The following is a 24,294-nucleotide window of genomic DNA, read 5'->3' on the forward strand; positions in this document are numbered from 1 at the left end:
TTCCTGAAACAAGTAATGAATGAATACATAAATGAATGAAGAAAGCTAGGAAGAAAGGAAGGAAGAAAGTAAAAAAAAGGAAGAAAGGAAGAGAGGAAGAAAGGAAAAAAGAAATGAAAGCTTCACGACCTCATGATTCTCCACTAGAACGTGTTCATAGCTAGAGAGGCAACGTTTTTGTGTCTTATACATTGTAGTACGCTAGAATGTGTCTTTGTCAAGCTTGCAAGGTAGGTTTACCCAGGGAGACGTTGACCGAAGGCGACAGTCCTCTTCAGATGGTTCCGGAGAAATGTTTGAATAGCGGCGTCCTTGATCATGGCAAGCGTGCCGCCCTGTGTCTGACACTCTTGCTTGGCCAGCGTGTAGTTCAGCCGCGGAGTGCTCCACGAGCCGGTCCAGAAGCACTGGTTCTGGTAGACACCGAAATTGGCGGCAGGGTTCAGCCCAGGGTAGATAGCGGAGCAAGCTGAGGTGAAAAAAAACAGGAAAGACCTAAATGACCTGAACCAAGCAGTTAAGACTGACTTATGCTTAGGTCCCGATTCGAAAAAGGGACCGGGTAGTTGACGGTCTGCTTTCTTGCACTTTCGTGCACCCTACGTGATCCCGCGGGACACCCTACAGCTGCCGGGCTATTTTTGGGCCCGGCCGGGGGCCGAGGTGACTTTAACTCGGACTTAAATTCAACGCGGGACCCGGTAACAAATAGACGCCTTGCGCTAATCGTGCGAGCACCTGGAGGTACCCCCGGTACCCGCCAGTCCACCGGGACAAATTTCGGGGCCCGGACGGGACTTCATGTGCACCCCCTACGGGCACCGGCGCAATTGGGACCAATGCATAAGGGTAGTATAAAACAAAAGAGAGAAAACAACTCACCATCACAGGTCAAGCCATCGTCATTCAACACATAGCCGTTACCGCAAGAACAGCGGAAACTTCCTGCACTGTTCGTGCAAGTTCCTCCACACCCGCCGTTATTACTGGCACATTCATCGACATCTGTAACAGAATATTTATTTGACTTAAGTTAATTCACTTGTATTGGTATAACCAAAAGAAAAAACAATGTTACTTTTTAAACTTTAAGAAAATCAGCGACAATACTTTGATTTAGATGCATGATACAAACAACAAAAAAGGTTTTTACTGTTTCAAGCACAAATAGTCATAGTGTGGTAAGATCACCATACATGTCTTTTGTCTTGTAAAAATCTATTTAGATGATTAGAGAAGCACCCTTTGACATATGGTTTAAAGTAACATGACAGACCATCACAAGTCACACCATCTCCATCTAACATATAACCGGTACCACAGGAACAATTGAAGCTTTCGGGCTGTTCGTGCAAGTTCCACTACACCCATCGCTGTTTGTGTCACAATCATGAAAGTTACAGGATACGTCCTTACCTGTACAGGTGACACCGTCGCCGCTGTAGCCTGAGTTACAATCGCAGGAAAAACTGCCAGGTGTATTGGAACAGGAGGCATAAGGGCTGCAGTCGTCGGTTTCATCTGCACATTCATCAACATCTGTATAGATAAAACATTGATTAGATTGGAACATAATTAGAATTGAGTGTAGAAATGTTTGTTTGTTAATGGGGCATAGATATGATTTATAAGCATGCCTTTTGTCGTAGTTTCTGCTGCAGTCGTGGTCGCTGTAGTAGTCTGTGCTGCAGTCGTGGTTGCTGCCGTAGTTGGTGCTGCAGTCGTGGTCGCTGTAGTACTCTGTGCTGCAGTCGTGGTTGCTGCCGTAGTTGGTGCTGCAGTCGTGGTCGCTGTAGTAGTCTGTGCTGCAGTCGTGGTTGCTGCCGTAGTTGGTGCTGCAGTCGTGGTTGCTGTCGTAGTTAGTGATGCGGTCGTGGTCGCTGCCGTGGTTGCTTCTGTAAGGAGACAAACAAAATGGATTTGACATTCACATGGGAGGAATGAGTACAAAAACGTACACAAAAAAACATTCATTACACTGTCGAATTGTGAAAGAAAAATATCAAAACCAAATCACAATCAATACATGCCCAATAGCTAATGCGAAGACCTTTTGAAAATATAATAGAATGTCAGCCAAGTGACATATGAGGTGCAATAAAGGTTTAAAAAGTAACTATTTTAGCAAGGGTTAATTAAGCACACAAACTTGTGTCAAATTATTAACGTGGGTCATGATACTCGATATATGACTCAATCGTCCACATCTGTTGTAGTTTACAAACACTTGACCGTCTTCCTATTCGATGCTACAGTCTCTGATTTTTAAGTGTATTTAACTTAAAAGTTACTTCATGTGAAAAATAACACTGATATTTTACACATACCGACGCAGGTTTGTCCATCCCCTCTGTAGCCTGTAATACAGGTGCAGTCAAAACTGCCCATCGTGTTGTTACAGGAGGCATGAGTGTGGCAGTTATGTCTTCCTTCTGTACACTCTGTATCAACAAAGAATAATCCTGAACACTCCAGAATAGTAATCAAAAGAACAAGCTCATCCAATAGTATATGATTATGTGTAAATCTAAAACGTAAATTATAACTTACTTTCATAAAACTAGATTATTACGTAAATCATAAACGACCCTAAAAATTGTGTCGGCGTTGTTTTTCATTCCCCTTCAATGCTATATTACTAGTCTTCTGCACACACACACACACACACACACACACACACACACACACACACACACACACACACACACACACACACATTTTCTCTCTCTCTCTCGACTTGATAGTATTTGCTTCATCTTTTGTATGAAAGAAATCTTTTGTATGGGGAAGAACTTGACTACGAATTATCCAATGACAGGACATAGTAATCATAAACACTCTTCACTACCTGCCCTATCTAATGTATACCGTCGAACGCAATATCAGTACGTACCATCATAATCCAGGAAAAGCTGTCGGCTTTCCTCGTCTGGATCAGTTGATAGGTCGCAACCGCCGTGGCATGAAAAACGGTAACTTTTCTCCGAATACGTATTGTACACGGTGATCTGTAAATAACAACAACAGCAAAAACTCATTACTGTACAACAAAAAAGATGCGCAAAAGACTTCGAACAAAAATCAATAGCTTGGACAGCATCAGGTACAGTTTATACTCACCCAGTCAAACTGCAACCAGTTGGCCCCTGAAATGGACAGCCCAAGCTTGGTGGGATCCCCGAAATCTGTGGCAAGAAAAGGTCGATCGTACTCTCTCCTTTTACGTCGGACATGTGGGAAAATGCGACAATTGATTGTTAGAGAAATTTGAGGGCAATATGTGTGACATCGTATACATGCAGGCACATAGATACATATATCTGTCTGGTGCAGCCTTGCAAATGGATGCGATATAATATCGTCACAACAAGCAACTGATAAAACTTAGGGTAATCAGGCCAGACCAATGGAATCATTATAAATTAATCAAATCTACTTCAGACAATAATAATCTAAAACTATGAATTATGAAGGCTAGACCTGCAGATGATTGGATACCACTTGACACGCAATATTCTATATTGACTATACTGTTTAGACCCCCGGGCCCATTCCACTTGACGGCACTTTCGTCGCGCTTCCGCCGCGACCTAAATCGAATTCGCCGCCCCAGTGGAATGGGGGTGGATGAAATGAAGAAGAGAACGTGTAATACAAGGAATCTAAAAGCATGTTGAGTCTAGAAATCGCAATTTCAAAACCTTTTTGATAATCTTATTTGTCCCTACCCATCTGCCGTGAGTCCGGCTGCTGTTGTTGTCACGCAGGCGTCTGCACAAGCGTCCGAAAAGATTTCCACGGTCACGGAATCCGGGCTTCCGGAGTTCTCAGTCTCATTCGTCCGGATTGTGAGGACGTGTGTCTCTGTTTGGTGAAACAACATATATATATATATATCGACGTTAGCTTTTACTTTTTATGATAATGATAATACAGAGTAATGGGGTTTTATTCAGGGAATATTTAGCAGCCCAAGAGCTGAATTGCATGTTCTGTACATTAAAACACAGTTAAATTGGCACATGGCACATTGACTAACATACTAACACACAAGACTTGTTATTCAGCACACCGCTACATGGTACACAAATGGAAAGATAGGCAAAAACACTGAAACAGTCTGACAGAGGTACTGACCCTTAAAATCCAGGGAGATTTGTTGGCTTCCCTCGCTAGTATCAGTGGACAGGTCACAGCCGCCGGAGGGACAGTGAAAACGATAGAATCGCCCGGTATAGGCATTGAAGACGTCAATCTGTGAGGGAAAATATTGTGGTAAACAGCTGAAATAGTTTCTATAAACACCTATGGACCGAACAGTCAGATGTTTTATACGCACCTATATATCTCACTGAACGAAATCCAATATCTAAACATACCTTAGCATACGCAAAGAGAACTTCATTCATACCTTATCAGGCTAATGAATAAACGCTATCTTTACGTATACTTTAGGGTATCAGACGAACCCAGTCAAGCTGTAGCCATTGATCTCCTGAAGTTGTAAGTCGAAGCCTGGTGGGGGCACCGAAATCTTCTGCGGCGAAGGTTCGGTCGTACTTTGTCCTTTGTTCATGCGGGAAATAGGTTTATGAAATTCATGATTAGAAATGTTTGGGATGCAAGTGGATGCAACTTATCAAGAGACACACATGTGTTATATAGTTCAGAGTAAATCAGGAGCACATCTAAGGTTACAGTACTAGTCAGTAGTGTCATGGTGCGTTTACTGTGAGGACCAGCGAGTTTGAAAAATCAGTATAAGCATGAACGAATGATGGCTACGACTCAGCATGCGTTTCTCCGAACAGATAAATGTTTATCTAGTTTCTGCATGAGAAAACCAAACCCAGGCATATGTGCAAATTCGAAACTGATTGTACCTACCCATCTGCTGTGAGGCCGGATACTGTTGTTGTCACACAGACGTTGTCACAACCGTCAGAAAAGATTTCCACGGTCAAAGATTCGGGGCTCCCGGAGTTTTCAGGATTACTCGTCCTGATGGTAAGGCTGTGCGTCCCTGTTTGGTTAAACAATATAACCGTAGCTGTATCCGTCGATGAAGGTTAGACATCCAGGTAATAAGAAATGCCACAAATAGTTACCCAAGCAACTGGATAGAGTTTTGAAACAGACCATTCAGACAGCATCCGCTGTCTATCGTCAGTGAACAAAAAAGTGACTTTTATATAGTCTCCAACCAGACCCAATAGATTGCAAAGACCGTATCCAACTGGAAAAAGGAGCTTATAGTGCAATCTAAGGTCTGGAACAAGTCGGTCTGAACAAAGGCTATTAACATCTAATTGTTACCTAATCAAACTGTGCTTCTGTAAGTGAGTTTATTACTCTCTGTCCGCACGGGCGTGCGGCGCCATGCCGGGCTGACACCTCCAGGCCGCGACTGAGAGGCCGTTCACTTGGGCAGAGCTGTACCGCGAAAATTAAACTTCCCAGGAAAAATAAACTAAATGTTGCCAACAGAAAAGACTTGGTCTCTTTTTCAAAATCAATCTGTTACGAAGATCGCTACCAAAACTGCTTCAATCGTCACAAAATGCGATCAATTTTGACCAGTTACGTCGGAACTGTAAGGGCAATTCCCGCCATGTGGTCACGTGGAATCTTGCAGTTAATCTTTAGTAATAGAGGCTTGAACCCGAAACAGTAAACATTGTCTACGAATGTTTTTGTAAGAACGGTTTTCCATGATGCCACAAACATCGCCGATGGGTGAAAGAAACTGCTATTGTGAGAGCTTTTTACTAGGCTCAACCAAGGCGCGAACCTCCCACTGGGACGTGCGCGGGTGACTGGGCTTGGTCATAAAAAGATTAGTACCCCGGACATTCGTACGGCTGTTAGCATTACAACGAGATGGGGGAGGCACCTTTATTGAATAGAAATGCTCCGCCCTGTTTGAGTTGTAGCAGACCTTGGGTTGGCTATGAAAACTCCTTCTGCCTGTTGGATACGGTCTTTGCCAACCCGTAGGTCTGCTTGGAGACTAACTTTTATAGTCCCTAACGAAAGACAGCTAGCATTCGCTGAAATATCTGTTTCAAAATTTTAACCAGTGGCTAATTATAATGAGTAATTGTTTTTGGCGTAGCTCAGCACATCATCGATAAACACACACATGTACATGTAAGGACAAAGCATCCCTACCACAAGATCATTGAGTGGTAGTTCGTACTACCGCTGTACTTGCTTGCCGAAAGTACTAACCGTTGAAGTCCAGGGTGATCTGTTCGTCTCCCTCGCCGGCATCAGTAGAGAAAAGACATCCGGTGGCCTCAGGACAAAAGAAACGGTAGTGCTTCCCAGAATAAGCATTGTACACATTGACCTATAGTGAAGAAGGGTTGTTATGAAAATGATCTACCAGCAATAATGACTCGATTTGTTCAAATTAGTTAAACATTCGAAAGGAACAGAGTTGTAAGTAATTTCATGATACGTACCCAATCCATTCGAAGCGCGTCGTCTCCTGAAATTGTGACGCGTATCCTCGTGGGATCGCCGAAATCGGAAGCGAAGAAGAACCGATCGTGCTCTGTCCTTAAAATCCGGGTACAACGGAAGAATGGGACATGGATTAGTGGTTAGCAAGAAGGTACGCTCACTTTGGATAACAGCAGTTGTGACTAACACTGAGCTAGAGGCAGATCGGCAGTTCTAAGTGTCTCTTGAAAAATGCAGATAAACAAATATACCGCATAATAGACAAAATAAAACCATGGTCTTTGTAAACAATGACTGATATCAAGCCTTTGTGAAAGGCAGACGGATCTTTGATCAGGACCTTTACTAGTGTCTTACAATTCTGGAGGTGATTTAAGTTTTAGATATTTCACGTGAAAAATGACAGGATATTGAGAATACAGGGTAACATTACATGGAACAATTACATAATTGACAGCACCTGCCCCTTCTCATGAGCCCTAGTACACACAGGTATCATTACCAATTTCCAGAAAAGGATCCTGAGAAGAATGACCTGCACTGCTGGACAAAAACATTCGGTCAAAATCGAGGAATTTCTCTATTTGATCGTACATACCCCTTTGCACCGAGTCTGGATACCGTCGTTGACACGCAGGTGTCGTTGCAAATGTCCGAAAAGATTTCGACGATCAGAGAATCAGTAGTCCCAGAATGATCAGCATGCCCCGTCTTGATCTTTAGGCTATGTGCACCAGGTTCTATTCGGTTAAAAAAAATATTGCCGTTTTCTCACTCCTTTTTCAAAACATCGCTGCTTGACACAGAACTAATGTACATGTCTACTTTATCGCCAAACATACTAGTAGACAGAAGGTTCAGATTCACTGGAGACTGCTACCAGCAGGGGCAAGCGAGTGTCCTCATTCTCGAGACACCGACCTCGTCAAACTTTGATATAGAGACCAGCGTGCTCAAGATGTCAATGTCCAGGATTTACTGAACATCATGATAGACAGAGACGCCTAGAGAAGCAGAGTGGACTTACACAGATGTAGCCCCACCAAGAAGCCCGATATTGATATGATGAAGAAAGTTTGATAACGTTTACAAGGTACTAACCCTCTAACTCCAGTTCGATTTGTCGGCTACCCTCGCTAGAATCAGTGGACAAAAGGCAACCATCGTGACAGAAAAATCGACGTTGTCGCCCGGTATAAGCGTTGTACACATTGATCTGCAAGGAGAGGAAGCAATGATATTATATCTATGTCTATGTCTATGACTGTTGAATCCGTTTCAGACAAATCAATGATGATATCAGTAAACACAACGGAGAAGAAAGTCTGACCCAGTCAATTCGTAGCCCGTTGTTCCCTGAAGTTGTCAGTCGAAGTCTCGTGGGATCACCGAAATCCTCATCGTTGAATGTCCGAAGAAATTCCGTCCTTTGATATTGGGAATGGGCGAGAATGTAATGATAAGAATTTAAGTACAATTTAAGTAAACTTAAGCCAAAAAATGTATCTTTTTGGAAGATAACCATTGTGCATCAAGCATAAATAAAAGATACACTCCACATTTCATGCAGTGTATCAATTTTGTTTTGTAATCAGAGACAACTACTTCTTTCATGCATTTAGACCTACGGCTTTTAAAAACTCTAGCGAATACTCAACACGTTTTTCTTTTACTTTTTAATTACGATGCTTATCTGTACTTATCCGTTTAAGTAGATATAAACAGCACATAGACTCCATGGAACTTTCTATATGAAAATACGTAATTGTGCCTACCCCCTTGATGAGAGTCCGGACACACTTGTTGACACACACGCACTATCACATCCGTCAGAAAAGATTTCCACGGTCAAAGTATTGGTACTGCCAGAGTAAGGAGCATCATCCGTCTTAATGGTGAGACTGTGAGTCTCTGTTCCGTATACATAAAGAAAAATGTGTCATTATTTTTGTACCATACACAGTTAGTACAGGTAGCAATAGACACCAACTGATAGTCTTAAGTATACCTATGAGTTTCGGTATTTTACAAAGCTGATTTAAAGAAAAGAGACTTCAGCCTGTCAATCAAAGTGATGAGCCTGGACGTTACTTAATTTCAATGTAAAATAGAACTTTGACCTTGTGAGCAAAGTCACATTGACCTTCGAGATATACGTGATGACCTTGGAGACAAATACCGTGATGTTACTGCAGTTGAGCCACCATAGCCGTATATAGTTGTTATACATGTATATCTAAAATTGTACGTCCCACCTAATACTCCACTATCACCACACCACGTAACATAAATCACCTAAATTTTGAAATTTCAGAACCATATGATTTGTATTTCGTCGTGCGATCGAAGCCGCAAAAAGCGTGAACAAAAGAACTGGAAATTTAAAAAAACACTATTTGTAGGAGTTGGTAATCATAAAACATGGATACTTACCTTGACCAGCCGCTTGGGTCAACACGAGTACTAGGACTACTCCTCCAGACAGCGCCCCTGGGTTCATGGTCTCTCTGTTGTTTATTCCCTCTGAAACAACAAACAAAAGTTTGTCGATAGAGGTTAGGCATCCAGATAATGAGATACAGGACACATAAATTACTCAAGCAACTGGGCAGAATTTACCAAAAATACCCAGTTGCTTGAGTTACTTTTGTATTGTGTAAACACAAGTTTAGTTCCTCTCCCGTCCTCGGTAATGCAGAGTAGTCTCCAAGCAGACCTACGGGTTGGCAAAGACCGTATCCAACAGGCAGAAGGAGTTTTCATTGCCAACCCAAGTCTCATTGCACTATAAGCTCCTTCTTCTAGTTGGATACGGTCTTTGCAATCTATTGGGTCTGGTTGGAGACTAATGCAGAGGAGAAAGTAACAAAATGTATTCCACAAGTTCAATCAGATGTAACGCTACTTCACCTAAATCCGCAGGGTAACATACATCCGGGATTTGAAAAAAAACGGGTCATTCAGGGATGTATGCTAGATTAAACGTCACTAATACAGCCAGAAATACAAATATGACAGACTGACGTACATGTATTCAGAACGTGTCTAAATAGCTCCGATAACCCTGCATTCGAAGACGACGTCGTCAAAAACTTTCCACCCCCGAATGGAACTACCCTCGTCAGGGGAGGATTTGGGAGGATTTTGACCACCGAGGAAAAAAATCACCTGGTATAGTTGGTGGCAAATTTTGGAACTTGTGTTACAGCAGGTGAAGTACGTTTAAGCTACTCAGAGGCTTACTGTCAGACAATGAGTAAGAGGAGGGGTGTATAACTCCAGGCAGACTTAAATCCAAATCGTCAGATAACAATAAAAGTACATGTACATGTATTCTATGTAACGATAATAGTACTTTCTCTAAGCAGCTATCGCAATGCACCTCCTTGGATTAGGCTTTGTTTCTTGACTCCACTGTACTTTCTCAACAAGCAAAAAACTTTGTGAAAACTTGAAAGTCATGAATATAATTGACATCCGGGTACCCGGTTACCTTGACCTGGGAGGTCGTGGGGTTGCTGTTTTCTACTACGTTACTTTAACTACCAAATCTCTATCACTGTACATGAGAAAGACCACCTTGTATCTACGTCAGTGACTATAGTCGCTATTAGGCGTGGGAACATCTACAAAGACACTAGCGTTGGAACATCTTACAAAGACACTTTGAGAAGACGGATGTATGACTCCAGGCAGACGTTAGTCCACATCGTCAAGTCACTGAACTAATGAGCTGGTTATCTATCCTTGACCTGGGGAGGTCATGGGGTTGCAGCGACCTCGGTGTAAGATAGTAGCGCAATGTTCTATTTAAATGTACATGCAAAGGTGATCAACTGAAAGTATTGAGAGCAGATAGGATACATTGGTGTAATCTTTTCAACTTCTTTAACTGCATGAGTACCAAATCTCTATTTTAATCTCCATGAAAAATGGAGATATAGTTTTGGGTGTGTCTGTCTGTCTGTTTGTTTGTTTGTCTGTCTGTTTGTTTGTGTTTCCGCACCATTCCAGTCAGCATAACTCAAGAGCCTCTTGATGGATTACAATGATATTTGGTATGTGGGCAGGTGTTGTGAAGCCGAAATTCAAGGTCGATTCTGGGCCCCCTGGTATGTGACCTTGGTACCGCAGCAGAGCTTCAATTTTTGTATCTTTTGACCTGGACGTGCTGTGGTCTTGATTTTTGGGTGGCAGATAGCTTGTGATGTAATAAAGAAGTGGTGTAGGTTTGGGCACCCTAGCAGCTTCCTCTGGAACTGCAGGGGCGTTTTTGTGAAAATCTTCTTAGGAGAATAACTGAACAAAGGAACAACGGATTTCCATGATATTTAGTATGCAGGTAGCTTAGATAGAGATATACACAATGGAGTGTAAATTATGCTAATTGGGACTTAATTTGCATAGCTAATGAGGAAAATCTATATTTGCAGTGTTTTCCATTATAAGACTCAAATACATGTAACGTAATGTAGTTTATGGAAAGTGGATCATCAACAGATACCAATTATGCAAACAAATTCCTAATTTGCATAATTAATGCAAAACACCATATCTCATCTAAATTGGAAAATTATAGGACTGTCAATATGATACTTAGTATTAGCCTCCTGTGCAGGCCTCCTATAACGCGCGACATATATATTGGGGGAGGGGGGAGCTCTTATGCCGGCAAGGGAGTTGTGCAGCCGAGGGAGTTGTATAGCCGAGGGGTCCGCCCGTTATAACGGTCAGACCAATGAAAGTGCCATTACTGATGTTGGTTATGATATTATCATCGAGATTGAGATTTGTAAGATTTTCAAGCCCACTGAAAGCACCACTTTCGATAGTTGTAATGTCGTTGTTCTGAAGATACAGATCCTCAAGACTTGACAGACCACTGAAAGTACCACTAACGATATTTGTTATGTCTTTGTTCTGAAGTTCCAGGAAATAAACACTGGATAGACCAATAAAAGCTCCTTTCTCAATAGTTGTAATGTCGTTGTTCTCCTCAAGATATAGAAACTCAAGACTGGGCAGACCAATGAAAGTGCTACTGGCGATATTAATTATATCGTTGTTCTGAAGTTCCAATGGATAAAGACTGTGTAGACCACCAAAGGCTCCACCTGCGATACTTGTGATGCCACTATAACGCAGATTCAGGTACCAGAGCTTCGATAAATCGGGGAAGAGGTCACTTCCTATCTTACTATACCGAAAATAAAAGAGTTCAAGGTTGGGAAAAACGATGGCACTGATGTTAGTTCTGGGGGATTTGTCGAGATACAAAGTTTGTAAATTGTATAGGTCGACAAACGTGCTACTGTGGATTCGTGTAATGCCATTGTTAGCGAGATTAAGGTTTTGAAGGTTAGGCATACCGGTGAACGCGCCATTGGTTATGCTTGTAATGGAATTGTGTCGCATGCTAAGATATTGTAAGTTCAACAGAACGGCGAAAGTGTCATTTGTGATGTTGCTGATGACATTGTGGCCAAGATAAAGCCGTGAAAGCATTGACAGGCCGACAAAAGCGCCATCGGAGACTTTGTTCATCCGATTATTGCGAATACTCAGCCACTCAAGATTGGACAACCCGGAGAATGTATTGTTGGTGAGGGTGGTCAATATATGAAGTTATAATCTAGATTGAGGTACTGTAGATTCGACAAGCCGACGAAAGCGTCGCTGGGGATTCTTCTTATGTGGTTGTGACGAATGCCCAGCCTCTGAAGATTGGACAGCCCGGTGAATGTATCGTTGGTGATGGTGGATATGGAGTTGTAGTTTACATAGAGGTCCTCCAGATTTAACAAGCCACTGAAAGTGCCACTGGGGACTTTTCTGATGAGGTTATTGTTCATATTCAGCTCCTGAAGATTGGACAGCCCGGAGAATGAATCATGTGTGAGGTTGATAATGACGTTTTGTTGCAAATCGAGATCCCTTAGATTTGACAGACCAATGAAAGTGTTGTTCCGGATGGTTTGTATAGCATTGCCTTTCAGGTCTAGCGATGATGTAGTACTGGGTATGTTGTCTGGAATGGATGTAAGTCCACGGTATCTGCAATAAACATCTGTACCAGAACATGAACACGGCTCTGGACACGGCACGACGGGAGTGGTCAGCAGCACGAGGAACCACACGGTAATCGCGGCCACAGTTGTCCCGTTTGGGACTGGGTGTGCAGTCGTTGCCATCGTAGGACATCAGTCCTGCAACTGCCCAACGTCTAAACATTAGTATAGATTTACGTTGCACTTTGCATTGCTATAGTCGCATGCAAATCTAAAATATCTCTCAAAGGTATTGTTGCGCGCGATACCACTGCCGCCTACAGTCGATACACCATAGTGACAGGAAAGTCTGATGAAAGAGCTTCGAGAATATGAAGTTATCTAAAAGACCTGCATGACGCGTACTGACAAAATGGCCGCCTGAGCAGTGTTGACATTCCACAGTTCTTGCTAGCGGCAAAAAATACCCCAACTTGTAGGTATAGAAATGATGTGTGATTCTGTCACGATAACAAGTTACTGTGGCAACCACGCGAGCACCCAGGGCTATATCTAAGTTGTCCGACAGGATTCCGAGATCGCTGCCTGATATGAAATTACTTATCAAAGGGCATCGTTTTGTTCGGAGCCACAAAGTGTTGTTCAAAACAAATCTGGAAATCATATATCCCACGAAATTTAAGTTGCATCCTTTTATTTTATTCGTGTTCCAATCATTGATGCCGCATTGCTTTGTGCAGTTAGTTGTTAGAGGGGGGATTTATCTCAAACTCAGACTAAACATCATTAAATTTGAATTTGAATTTTTTCAGCCTCTTTAGGTCTATCAATTAGCTAGCGGAAAATCCCTTATAATGTATGCTTTTCAAGACTGATACAAACCTATATCATTGAAATCGCAGGATTTGTCTAGGAAATTTAGACATGTATACAACCTGTACTTAATATTAAGGAAGGTTCCATCACAAATGGTGCAGCTAGGACATGGGACTTCTGCTTTCTCTCATAAATCTCTCTGCCAGCGAGTCTGCTAACTCTAAATGACATTTTCGACAGTATTGTAATACGACCGGAGTTCTCTCGATCATCGCGCGATTTTAGGGATAGGCATATGTTCGCAGGTCATAGAGCCCCAGTAGATTTGATAGGGTAAATTTTCACTATTGCGGGTGGAAAACGGGCGGGACCCTCTGTGGATTTTAAAATCGGACGACCTTTTGGTGATCGTGTGGTTGGGGTATAGCCATATAGGAAATGTAGACTTTAAGCACCTTTAACCTACGCTGCGTCATTTATATGTACACCAAACAGATACAGCATAGACTGCACAGGTCTCCGTTTTACACTCTCTCAAAACAAATCCAGAAGGATTAAAAACTGCTGCGTGACTCCACCACCTAATGTAAGGTCAGTTCGGATGACGCATGCGAATGATTGAAGCAGAAGCCTACACGGCCCTAATACCTGCGGGGTGAAAGATAATGAGCCTCCTTCTTTGTTGTAAGAAGTACAAAATACCGTTCTTGTCTTCGGCTATAAAGGCAACATGGCTGATTAATATTGACAACTGTAGGTCTACCAGCGTCTACGAGTATCATAAATGGTGGAGATGCAGGTTGTAGCTGATTTGAAATATTTTACCGGCCACATGAACGCATAACACAGCGCTGACCACATCTTTTTTTCTCACTTCGAGCCAGGCTACCTTTGCTACACGCTTATCAACTTATTAAGAACTACGGATACACCAAAGTTGAAACAAATATCACAAGCAAAGATAATATTTTCAACAATAAAGCAACTAACGCAAGTTCTAGGAATATATATGACACGCAAATCCATGAAAAAGTCCCCTCCCCTCGTTAAACATTAAATGAGGCGGACTGACCTGGTGAGGACCTCTCCACAGTCTGTACTGTCGCTCTGCGCTGCTCGCGGGGATCTGTGGCTACATAATGACGCCCTTTCCGACAACTTGTGATGGCTGCCAGCTATTGGCCTTGGACAAACCAATAGGAGGTCGGCTTAAGCAAGACCTCTTGACCTTACACTAGCGGCCGGCCCGAAAGTTGTAAACACAGACTAGAGTTTTGAAACAAAAATTGTACGGCTCTTTGAGGCAAATTCCGTAGTTTTTTTTGTGTGTTTTGCACACTTTTAGACAGATTAGCCGAAGAGGCTCGGTGGGCACCAGGGAAGGTCGTGCAGAGTGTCTTTCCCAAGGGCACAACATTGGGGCATGGTGAGCATCGAACCCGGGACCTATTGGTTCTGAGTCCAAAGCAATCAACCTCTGTTACATGGTTCAAAAACGGCCCTATTAATCACCGTCAGTACTGCAGCAGTATTATAACATTCACGCACTGCCGACCTGCAGTTTTACTTCGATAACTACGGTGGGGACTGACACAATGATTCTTGGAAGGAGTGAAGGTGCACATATCATACTAGACAGCCCTTCGTTTTTCTGGTGGTCCATTTCAGTTGGAAGCTAGAGACAAAACAGCAGAGGACGTTGAGATCTTCATTCACTTAGAAAAATGAACTCTAGCTTTGAAAAAGTTTGTGTGTGTATGTATGTGTGTGTGTGTATTTGTGTGTGTGTGTGTGTGTGTGTGTGAGTGTGTGTGTACATTGTGTGTGTGTGTGTGTGTGCGCGCGTGTGTGTATGTATGTCTGTATGTATATGTGTGTGGGGGGCGGTTTTTGTTTGTGTGTGTTTGCGTGTGTGTGTGTGTGTATGTGTGTGTGTGTGTGGGGGGGGGGGCGTGCTTGTGTGTGCGTGTGTGTGTGTGCATCTTTTTCTCTGTCATGACAGTCAGCGGAACGTCTCCCTTTTTACAGTTCTAGTAAGTCATCACGACATTGTGATGAAATCTTACAAATTCAGTAGTGGTTGATTTTGTATCAAACAAAAATTGTTTTACAAAATAACGCCTACTTCTGGAGCTGAGTTCCCCTCTAAAGGAAGGGCTCGCAAAAGTACGAGGAAAGATGGGTTGACATGATGATAAGAGATTAAAGTCACATCATCTGATCTTTCTGAATTGGAGAACACTTCTGTTGTTTTTAGTTACAAGTATGTTGTGGTTGTCGTTCTCAAGTATTTCCAATCAGAAATGGTAGGGATGTGAATTTTAAGACATCTTCCTAACTTTTTGACACCGATCTCGCAGTTAGGGAGCTAGCGATCCCCGAGCCATATACAGCACAAGTAATAATCCTATCAGACTAATTATATGTCAAGGACATATCGTACTAGTAACTGTTGTTCAACAATTAGGCTCCTGACTTTGCAATGCCAATGGAGTAGGACGCGGAAACTTTTACTTGTGGTTTATTACAGTCTGATCATTAAGAATATATGCAATTTGCTAGCATTTATTAACAGAACGCCAAATTAACATGGATGACGTAGGACAATGCTAACATTATACTCACTTTTCATCAGACTTAGTTACTAGTTTTTGTCGCAAAATGTAACATAATCGTTATCCATCCATTTGCTTTAAAACAGTCTATTTCTATTGCAATCAACTACAGTCAAAACTTATTTGAAATGTGAAAATGATATAGAACAGACGGCACTATCAATCTGAAAAGACAATCTAAATCCGGAAAACTTTTTCTAATTAGATTGACCAAATGAATCAATGTCTAAAAGTATGATGTAACAAAATTATCAATATCCAGGTAACGATCAGATGTCTCCAATTCAGCATTCTGAGAATTCTGCAGAATTCTGAAGAACGTCAGACAGAATTCTGGGAACCTCAGACAGAATTTGGGCAAACTGTACATTATATAAAGTTTCGATTTTAGTTTGTTTTGCATCATGATGTAATATCATCAGTTTCAGATAATGCTATTGTCTTCCCAAAGAAAGCTGTAATTTTTCCGGATTTAGAGTGTCGCCTGTTATAGGTATCTCCTATCATGTCAACTGTTTGCGTTAATTTCATTCTGTGCTCCTGTGTTTTAGAATACATGTAATTGATTCCACCTTCATTATTGCAAATACATTAGCACAGAAGGCCTCTGACTTGATTTAATGCCGGACATTCCTGGAAACCCCCAATGCCTAAATTAGTCAATAAACTGATATGATTGCACTTAAAGTAAAGATCACGACGGTTATGAAATACCTGATACACGGAACGTGGTATAATAAACATTTAATCCCTTATATTTTTCCTTCGTGAGGATTTAGGTGGTATCGTTTCACAAGACGGTGTAACAAACTAACATAGTTTTGTTCTTTCATCCAAGGGCCAATCAACTGGCTCCGCTGGCGTTCAAGGTTATATTGCAACCACAAGTAATCCACACACCTCACAATATCTTGAAAGGCACATTGGATATATTTATAAACAAAAGTCTTCCTGTTTCCCAAATGTGAATGGAATTTGGATGTGGAAGCCATTCAGAATGTGACAATTTACAGCAAGGGTACACTGGACCACGGACCAGTTCTGATAAATTGGAAAGGAAAGTCTTAACGTGTCACTCGTTCCTTAATGTCCAATGATTTTGTCTGCGAAATGTCGCAGATATTGGCATTCTTTGGTTTTAAGCAGTTGCATGATTGAAAACAAAGTCAAAGAAGCATAAAACATTAAAACCCCTTTCCGAGCCTTTCGCGATTTCCCCATTCCCGAAAAGACGGATCCGGAAATGTGGAAATTTGACGGTCGTTTTAGCCACTTTTCTGGAGGCGGTCGGAAGCGGTACTGCAGATTAGGCTATGATAGGGTATATATTACCGACTTGTGAAATGTGGTAATGTACTAGAACATGGACTTAAGGCCAGTGAAAATGTCCCCAAATTGGCCCTGCACATGTTTAGAATGACCTTTAAGACACTGTTTGACATTGGCATGAGCTTATATGGGCTAAGGGACTGTCAGAGAAGCCAGGTCGTCACTAAGAAAACATTACGGTATTTCACCCCCAACATCTGCTTGGAGACCTTATCCGGTTACCTTTGACAACATTGGCCTTTTGCTTGACTGTTCATCCGCTTTTACAAATGAACACCTGGACTCCAGGCCACAAAGTGATATAAAGATAAAGTGATATAAGAAGGACATAGGCTCATACCTACAACCTTTTTGTTGATGAAAGAACAATACTATCTATACACAGTTTATCGTGTGATGAACTATCACTATTCTGCGCGCACGTGTTGTTATTTCAACAACCTTCGTCATCTATTAGATTTAAGAAATTAGACATCTTTCCTCGTAACTTTTTTACATCAGTTTTGGGGTGTCAAGGGGATGTCATCTACAAAAATCGAGTCAGTTTGGCCTTATTGATGAGTTTGTATAATAGATACATTGTAGATAACCCGAGACAATTCTCGTTTATTCCTAACCCACAATAAGATTTCACCTTCCACTACACTTTGCATGTGGACTGCATACCTATGTACATTATATTATATTGTGATAACAGAGAAACATTAATTTCCTGTTTTGGGTTTGTTCGTTTTTTTGTTACTCGTGCAAGAAGACCAGAAGGCCACTTCGAGGTTATGGCTTACATGAATACAGTAGGACTGATACAGTATCGCTTCTTCCTAAGTCAGAAACATCATACCCAAGACAAGCTTGGCTAATTATAACTGAAATTGACGACTAACTGGCCCAGCTGTTGCTATATTGCATAACATTGGACTCAATATCATAGATAAAACATTCATAGTATATTCCTGTATTTTATAATATGTACATGTTTGCCAATGCTTTGTTATGATATCCTTATTCCCCATTGCTGTTGGGTATTAATAAACTAGTTAGAGGAACGATACTTTATGTACATATGTACATGTTAACTCATCCAGGCACATTGTATTTTACTAACGTAGCTGGTGACGTTTTACCAGATAACGAAACATCCGCAAAATTATTTGATTAATGCCTTGGAATTACTTTTGAATAAAAACGCAATTTCACATTGGATTCTCTACAGAAATTAAAGCTACAGATTATATACAAAATCAGGAACTACTAAGAGACAATGTAAGAAGTTGAATAGAATATTGGAAGAATCATCTTTAGCCTTTCCCTTCTACAGCTTTCTTTCTTGGGGGTGGGGGGGGGCTACTCAAGTTTTTATGTGTGATCCGTTAGAGGGCAGGGATTGTTGGGAAAATATCAAGACTGTTGAATTGGCCATTGAAAATCCCTCTGGACTTTTACCTGCTTTAGCCTGTACAAGCTTTTAAAACCTGCCACAAGGCGTTATCACGAATACGACAAAGCACCACACAAATTACATCAATTTGGTCCGCATATGTATTGTTTTTAAGTGCTGAAATGCGATAGGAGACAGTGAGAGGTTGTGAAAATGCATCTGCACTTTCGTCCAAATGATTCGTCTCTCGTACAAATGCCACAACGTTGAGCTATGGTACAAGACGCTACAGCGCACTACTAGTAGTTCTGATAGACATGGTCTTCGACACTTCCACCACGTTGCTGCCGTGTCTCATTAACATCTTCATATACAGTGTCAGTCTGCCTACCTGGGGATGCCCCACCATCGCCGGTTGTTGCTGCTGGGTTTGTGACGCCATCATCCTGTGGGTCAGGAACTACCAGATGCATGTAGAAGTGGTCGTCTGGAGTGGCTGGTAATGGTCCGCCGACTGCCATGTCCAGCTTACTGTCAGGAGGAGCTGCCGCCGCGCCAGGGTTGGCGGACGCAGGTACCGCTGCCGTCATTTGGATGCTCTGTGCAGTATGGTTGGTAGAACTGGGTGTAGACCGTTGCTTCCGTCTAAACTGAAAAGGGATATGAACCTATTTCTGTAAGGTATTCTATTTCTAGTTTAAATGAAACGGCAAGTTACTTTTTTTAAAGTACATCGGTTGTATATGAAGCTGCATCTATATAAAAGTATCTATTGCTTCTCCACATCCAAGACTTGTGGAAGGGTGGACTATACTCGTATGGTTTGAATCACATAACTGCCAACCATGATATGTCTAACACATTGATTCAATCTATTTGGAAGTAACTCTGTGAGGTATTTCCTTATTTGAAGTTTTCCCTCGCCCCCTGAATTGTTAGTTAGGCCATGTTGATTTGATTATATGGATGACATCCGCGCGCGCATCAATTTTCGTCCGTTTCTAAAAAATGAGATAAAATTGGCCACACTGTAAATCGTAAAATGCAGCTGCAAAATGAAAAGGAATGTAAATTGCAAAAAAAAATATATATATTTCGGAAAACGGATACTAATGTCGTAGATTGACAAAGTCAATTCCAAAGTCAAAGAAGTTTTGAAAGAACCTATATTTCGGTATGCCATACTCTGTGTGTCTAGTTTTGTTCATCCTTTCTGATCACATAGATTTCATACTGAAGGCAATTTTTGTTGCCTAACTTTTTTTATTCGCATGCTCGCATCAGTTTTGAGGCTCCCAGAGGATGCCATCCATATAATCAAATCAACATGGCCTTACCACACATATAAGTCAATTGTTTTATGCATTCACCACACCCAAGGAAAAGTTTGTATGACGGTTAGTCCGAAAGACGTACCTTGCACATCACTATCGTTCCCACAATGACCACCGCCGCAATGACGCCCGCTGACGCCAGACCAATAACGAGTGTCTGGTCTGTGCCTGTGCCTGTGCCTTTGCCTGCGCCCTCTTTTGTCGTGGCTGTGACGCACGGATTGTTTGTTGCTGCGCTTCTACCCACTGGATACTGCGCGATGACACACACGTGGTACGCTGTGCCCGGAGACAAGTTGAGTATGTTGTAGACTTTGACGCCTGGATGAATCGGTTGGGTCCACTGTATTCTGCCACCCTTTGTTTTGACGTACGAGATTATGTAGCCCATGACATCCGTAGAAGGAGATTTCCATTGAACTATAGATTCAGTTGCGGTTGTTGTGACCAAGGCAACAGCTCTTGGTGGGAAAAGTCTGGGTGTAACTGTTACAACAGTATTTCTTGTTGGCGAGGGAATGGTATCTTCTTCAGACTTTGTGATGGTGTCGCTGGTAGCTGTTATTTGCGGAGTTGTGGTCTGCTCACAGATCAGCGCCTGGGGATCCACCTGTGACAGTGACACATTGAGCAGAGATGGCGCTGGACTCGATGTACACGTGACCGGTGACCGACTCTCGTACGCCACGCCTGTGGTCTTCATCCATTGGACAAGGCCCTGTAGCCAACAGTCACACGTCCATGGGTTGTTGTACAGAGAGACCTTTTCCAGTTTTGGCAGTGTCCCAAACAGATCCGAAGACGAAGACCGAAAACCGAAGACGTGGCACGTTCACAAACGTGTCTGGAAGTAAATAGGTGATCTCATTGTAACTCAGATCTAGATCTTTCAGACTCAGTAGGTTAACGAAAGCCCCTGGCGAAACGTAAATGATGCCATTACCCCGTAACGTTAAAGCGCTAAGTTGATCAAGGTTGGTGTACGCTCCTTTTGCTACAGTGATGAGTGGGTAGTCTGATGCATTCTTGTATGATCTGCTGTAGTCACAGTTGTCGTCGTCGTCGTAGTAGTAGTAGTAGCCGTCGTCGTAGTAGTAGTAGTAATCGTAGTAGTAGGGGTCGCGGTTGTAGTGCTCATCTATTTGACGATAATCTGCCTTTGTTGCCACGTACTGGTTGCAAATATCTGGATCCTCAAGGCTTCGGAGGTTGGCAAAGTCTCCTGACTGTATTGCCTGTATTGGGTTTCCACCAAGATGAATAGATTCGATAGATGGCGGCAAGGTCGGTATGGCGGTGAGTTTGCATCTGACTAAACTGATAACTCGTAACTTTGGCATGTCAACAAACGGGTCGTCAGTCAGATTTAAGGGGTTCTCGTCTAAGTACAACGTTCTAAGGTTTAGAAGATTGGAAAAAGTTTTTGTACCGATGTGACGTATGCCGGAATTCTCAAAAAACAGGTGTTGAAGATTGACCAGGCCTGAGAAAGAACTGCCATTGATGTTAGCTATGGGATTGAAGTCAAGATTTAGGTGCTGGATATTGAACAGACCAGTAAAAATGTCACTGTTGATGTTGGTTATGGTGTTGTTGCTGAGAAAAAGTACATAAAGTCTGGACAGTCCTTTGAAAGCGCCGTTGATGATATTCGAGATGCCGTTGTTGCGAAGGTACAGATTCCTGAGACGGGACAGACCAATGAAGGTACCATTATCGATGTTGTCCACATTGTTATCATCGAGATTTAGTGTCCAAAGATTCCCAAGCCCACCGAAAGCTCCACTTGCGATAGTTACAATGTCGTTGTTATGAAGGTCCAGTATAGAAAGACTTGACAGACCACTGAAAGTACCACTGTCGAAAGTGGTGATGTCGTTGCCCTGAAGGTACAGTCCAGAAAGACTGGACAGACCACTAAAAGTACCACTGGCGATAGCGGCGATGCCGTTGTTACGAATGTACAGATTCCAAAGACGGGACAGTCCAACGAATGTGCCATTACTGATGATGCTTATGATATTATTATCGAGATTTAATGTCCAAAGATTACCAAGCCCACCGAAAGCTCCACTGGCGATAGTTACAATGTCGTTGTTATGAAGGTCCAGTATAGAAAGACTTGACAGACCACTGAAAGTACCACTGTCGACAGTTGTAATGTCGTTGCCCTGAAGGTACAGTCCAGAAAGACTGGACAGACCACTAAAAGTACCCCTACTAGCGATTTCGGCGATGCCATTGTCACAAAGGTACAGATTCGCCAGACGGGACAGACCAAGGAAAGCACCACTACTGATGTTGGTTATGATGTTATCATCGAGATTTAGTGTCCGAAGATTACCAAGCCCGCCGAAAGCTCCACTGACGATAATTGTAATGTCGTTGTTCTGAAGGCTCAGTTTAGAAATTCTGGCCAGACCATTGAAAGTACCACTGGCAATAGTTTGAATATCATTGTTCTGAAGGTACAGGTAATTAAGACTGGACAGATCACCGAAAGCTCCAGTGGTGATAGTTGTTATGTCATTGTTCTGAAGATACAGGTAATTAAGACTGGACAGATCACCGAAAGCACCACTGGCGATAGTTGTAATGTTGTTGTTCTGAAGGTCCAGATTCCTAAGACGGGATAGTCCAACGACTGTGCCATTACTGATGGTGCTTATGATATTATTATCGAGATTTAATGTCCGAAGATTACCAAGCCCACCGAAAGCTCCGCTGGTGATATTTGTAATGTCATTGTTCTGAAGGTACAGGTAATCAAGACTGGACAGATCACTGAAAGTGCCAATGGCTATAGTTTGAATGATGTTATTCTGAAGGTAAAGCCTAGAAAGACTGGACAGCCCACTGAAAGTACCACTGGCGATAGCGGCGATGCCATTGTCACGAATGTACAGATTCGCCAGACGGGATATTCCAACGAAAGCACCAATACTGATGCTGGTTATGATGTTATCATCGAGATTTAGTGTGCGAAGATTGCCAAGACCATTGAAGGTTACACTGTCGATATTTGTAATGTCGTTGTTCTGAAGGTAGAGTGTAGAAAGACTTGACAGACCACTAAAAGCTCCACTGGTTATGGCATTTTTGTCGAGGTACAAAGCCCGTAGATTGGAAAGGCCGACGAACGTGCTACTTGGGATGCTTGTGATGGAATTGTGTCGGAGGTAAAGATATTCTAAGTTCAGTAGGCCTACGAAAGTGTTATTTGAGATGTTGATGATGAGATTGTAGTCGAGATGAAGCCGCGAAAGGCTTAACAGGGCGTTGAAAGCGCCGACGAAGATTTTTTGGATGCGGTTATGATGAATGTCCAGCCTCCGAAGATTGGACAGCCCGGAGAATGTATTGTTGGTGAGGGTGGTTATGGAGTTGTAGTCTACATAGAGGTACTGTAGACTTGACAAGCCGATGAAAGCGCCATTTGCGATGCTCCTAATGACATTGTGGCCGAGACGTAGATTTTCAAGGTTAGCTAGACCGTTAAAAGTGCCACCGGGGATTTTTCTGATGAGATTATTTCTAAAGTGCAGCCTCCGAAGATTGGACAACCCGGAGAATGTACCGTTGACAACTGGTTATTGAGTTGTAGTCTACATAGAGGTACTGTAGACTTGACAAGCCAATGAAAGCGCCGTTTGCGATGCTCCTAATGACATTGTGGCCGAGACGTAGATTTTCAAGGTTGGATAGACCGTTAAAAGTGCCACCGGGGATTTTTCTGATAAGATTATTACTAATGTCCAGGTTCCGAAGGTTGGACAGTCCGGAGAATGTATCGTTGGTGAGGGTGTTTATGATGTTGTTTCGTACTTCGAGATAACTCAAATTTGGCAGGTCAATGAACGCACTGTTCTTCATAGTTTGAATAGCATTGTCGTCCAGGTCTAAATATGTTGTAGTATTGGGGATGTTGTCTGGAATGGATGTGAGTCCACGGTTATCGCAAGAAACATCTGCACCAGAACATGAACACAGATCCGGACACGACGCGGCAGGGCTGGTCAGCAGCACGAGGAACCACACGGCTATCACGACCGCAGTCATCATCTTGTTTGGCTTTGCAGTCGTCGCCATCGTAGTGTTCCTTTCTAGTTCTGCAACTGTCCAACGTCTAAACATTAGTTTTATAGATTTAGAATACAAATTGTAGCTTAAAAAGATTCTCTAAAAGGCACTGTTTGTCGGTGAGAGAGCTTGGGTTAGCTTATCAGTCATATAGACAACGGAACTAGTTAAACGTTTGCACTGCATCACTGCGAAAGGGCCGCTACGAAAGATGGAGGATTGTCTTAAAATGCTAAGGCTTCGCAGAAATGGGTGGATGAGAATAT

At 42.4% G+C, this 24,294-nt stretch overlaps 2 protein-coding genes across 2 annotated transcripts; both read right to left on the minus strand.

The window, feature by feature from the left end:
• Positions 1 to 236: 236 nt before the first annotated feature.
• LOC136426900 (mucin-22-like) lies at positions 237 to 14,885 on the minus strand. The gene is made up of 19 exons (XM_066415620.1): positions 14,365 to 14,885; positions 8,902 to 8,991; positions 8,244 to 8,379; positions 7,799 to 7,895; positions 7,570 to 7,684; positions 7,067 to 7,208; positions 6,468 to 6,564; positions 6,232 to 6,352; positions 4,888 to 5,023; positions 4,470 to 4,566; positions 4,138 to 4,255; positions 3,729 to 3,864; positions 3,121 to 3,217; positions 2,894 to 3,008; positions 2,328 to 2,441; positions 1,638 to 1,895; positions 1,417 to 1,539; positions 883 to 1,005; positions 237 to 469 (listed from the first exon to the last, which is right to left on the minus strand). The coding sequence occupies exons 2-19, from the start codon at positions 8,966 to 8,968 to the stop codon at positions 237 to 239; spliced, it is 2,325 nt and encodes a 774-aa protein (XP_066271717.1). The 5' UTR covers positions 8,969 to 8,991; positions 14,365 to 14,885.
• Positions 14,886 to 19,937: 5,052 nt separating this feature from the next.
• On the minus strand, positions 19,938 to 24,037 carry LOC136426901 (protein artichoke-like). The gene is made up of 3 exons (XM_066415621.1): positions 23,526 to 24,037; positions 20,892 to 23,395; positions 19,938 to 20,749 (listed from the first exon to the last, which is right to left on the minus strand). Exons 1-3 carry the CDS (start codon positions 24,035 to 24,037, stop codon positions 20,013 to 20,015), a joined length of 3,753 nt encoding a protein of 1,250 aa, XP_066271718.1. The 3' UTR covers positions 19,938 to 20,012.
• Between the last annotated feature and the right edge of the window lie 257 nt (positions 24,038 to 24,294).

Source organism: Branchiostoma lanceolatum, chromosome 2 (assembly GCF_035083965.1).
Source record: "Branchiostoma lanceolatum isolate klBraLanc5 chromosome 2, klBraLanc5.hap2, whole genome shotgun sequence".
Lineage (NCBI taxonomy): Eukaryota > Metazoa > Chordata > Leptocardii > Amphioxiformes > Branchiostomatidae > Branchiostoma > Branchiostoma lanceolatum.